General features: G+C 34.4%; 1 protein-coding gene across 1 annotated transcript in view; it reads left to right on the top strand.

The window, feature by feature from the left end:
* The window catches only part of TRNT1 (tRNA nucleotidyl transferase 1), a gene marked incomplete at its 3' end in the record, with an annotated part of 12,882 nt that extends 10,664 nt beyond the window's left edge, over window positions 1-2,218 (top strand). Inside the window, exons 3-4 of the mRNA XM_012802544.1 lie at window positions 1-140; window positions 2,118-2,218. Coding sequence (XP_012657998.1) covers window positions 1-140; window positions 2,118-2,218 — 241 coding nt within the window. The remainder of the gene's footprint in view (window positions 141-2,117) is intronic.
* Window positions 2,219-2,226: the final 8 nt, after the last annotated feature.

The raw sequence follows: 2,226 nt of genomic DNA, 5'->3' as shown, positions 1-2,226 counted from the left end.
GCTTCATGAAGAAAATTTTGAAATTACAACACTACGGATTGATGTCCTCACTGATGGAAGACATGCTGAGGTAGAATTCACAACTGACTGGCAGAAAGATGCTGAACGCAGAGATCTCACTATAAATTCAATGTTTTTAGGTAATATCTTTTCAAGTAAAACCTGCGTTCTGTAAATGTTTGCCAACTTGAGAAGTTACATTAGTTTCTTCTAAGAGACAAGTGTGCCCATATCCTTAAAAAGAATTGAATCTGAAGCCAGAATCCCTAAGTTTAAATTCTGACTCTATCACTCACTAGCCATAAAATAAAGGTTTTAATAGCTTCGTTTGTAGGGCTGTTGTGAAGATAAAGGATGTTAGTGATTATAAATACTTAGAACAGTGCCTGACACATGTACACATTCATTCAGTGTTAATTTCTTAAAACTGCATCTAAACATTAACATTTCAGGGAAGAAAAATGCACATACACACCCATGCATGTGCATATACTCCCCCCTACCCCTCCACTGCGTTTCTGCTGCCTTGTCTTTTTTGCATCCATTTCTAGTCTTTCCTCTCTTATGGTGCCCGTGGCATATACTGGTGAGTGGTTTGAGTACCTTTTTTATAGGTGAGCCTACACACAACTTCAAATTCCTTTTTAGGTGAACCTGTTCACAACTTCAGATTTTTTTTTGAGCACTGTATTTTAGGAATCGTCAGAGCTGCTATGTCAGGCGAAACCTGTCACCACAGCATAATTTTTTTGTTAATGAAAATGATGGGAAAATCATATGAGGATAGATAAGAATTTGGTTACTGTTTTGGTACTTTATTGATATATTTTGTACTTTAAGTTTAATATAAACCCTTCATTTTAAAACTGGTGAAAGGGTGAAGTAATAATAGGATTTGCCTCATGAGATGAGGAAGAAGTTTGTAAGCCAAGGTAGGATCTCTTGCTGACTACTGACAAATGCTACATCTAGGGTGCTTGCTAGGTTCTAGGTACATCAGTGGTCACTTGACATACTTTATGAAGATACAGAAAACTTCAAGTAAGTAACTGTACACATGAGAAAACTGAGACTCACAGATGTTAAGTTCCTTACTTCAAGGAACTTAGGAACCTTAGAGCCTGGTTTGAGCCGGTTTCTAAAGCCTGGCCAATTTATCACCATAGGGAGCCCAACTGGTATATATTTTCTTTCAATTATGTAGTCAGTCTCCATTTGGATCTTTGCCATTCTGACAGAAATCAGGAAAATGCTATCTGAAAAGATAAAGGTTGAGAATCTTTTTTTTTTTTTTTTCCTTTGTTTTTTGAGGCAAGGGTCTTGCTCTGTGGCTGAGGCTGGAATGCAGTGGTGTCATCATAACTCAATGTAGCCTTAAATTCCTGTGCTCAAGTGATCCTCCTGCCTCAGCCTCCTGAGTAGCTGGGATTAAGGAATTTACAGGCATGAGCTACTGTGCTTTGCCCAGAATCTTCACTTTTTAAGAAACTTCTGTATTTCTTTTATATATCTTACCCATTTTTCTATAGTCTTTTATTTATAAGAACCTTTATGTATTATGGAAATGAGTCATTTGTCTTTATGATACGACTTACATGTATTTTTCTCAGACTGTCACGATTCTGTGTGATGATGGTTTTAGGCGTGCAGGCATGTTTAAATTTTTTTTTTGTGTAGTTTATTTCTTTGAAGACTTTGGTATTGTGTTTGTGTTTTGTTTTCTTGGTAATTAGAGTTTGAAAAGTTTTGCCCATTCTAAGATTATAAAATACCTTCCTGTTGTTTCTTCTGTTATTTAATTTTTCTAGATTATTTTGGCAGTTGTTCATTTTCCCATGTTAACTTGAAAATCAGCTTGTCACTTCATACAGGTCTTGCATGTCTTGTTTTTTCTTGGATATATTATATTTTAGTTACCATTGTAAATACAGCTTTTTATTCTTTCATTTGATAGTTGATATATATATGAACAGTATTATTAATATTTATATTTTAGTTTTATTATTTTTCATACTTTGCTGAATTTCTGTTTGTGATAGTTTTTAACTGATTGTTTTGTTTTTTCCAATTCTTACCTGCCAGTAGTGATTTTTCTCCCCTTTCTTCCTAATGAATAGGTTTTGATGGCACCTTATTTGACTATTTTAATGGTTATGCAGATTTAAAAAATAAGAAAGTGAAATTTGTTGGACATGCTAAACAGAGAATACAAGAAGATTATCTAAG

Source organism: Otolemur garnettii, unplaced genomic scaffold (assembly GCF_000181295.1).
Source record: "Otolemur garnettii isolate 467f Iridium unplaced genomic scaffold, OtoGar3 scaffold00015, whole genome shotgun sequence".
In the NCBI taxonomy this organism is placed as follows: domain Eukaryota; kingdom Metazoa; phylum Chordata; class Mammalia; order Primates; family Galagidae; genus Otolemur; species Otolemur garnettii.
The sequence above is the reverse complement of the archived record's forward strand: the minus strand, read 5'-3'. Positions and strand labels throughout refer to the sequence as shown.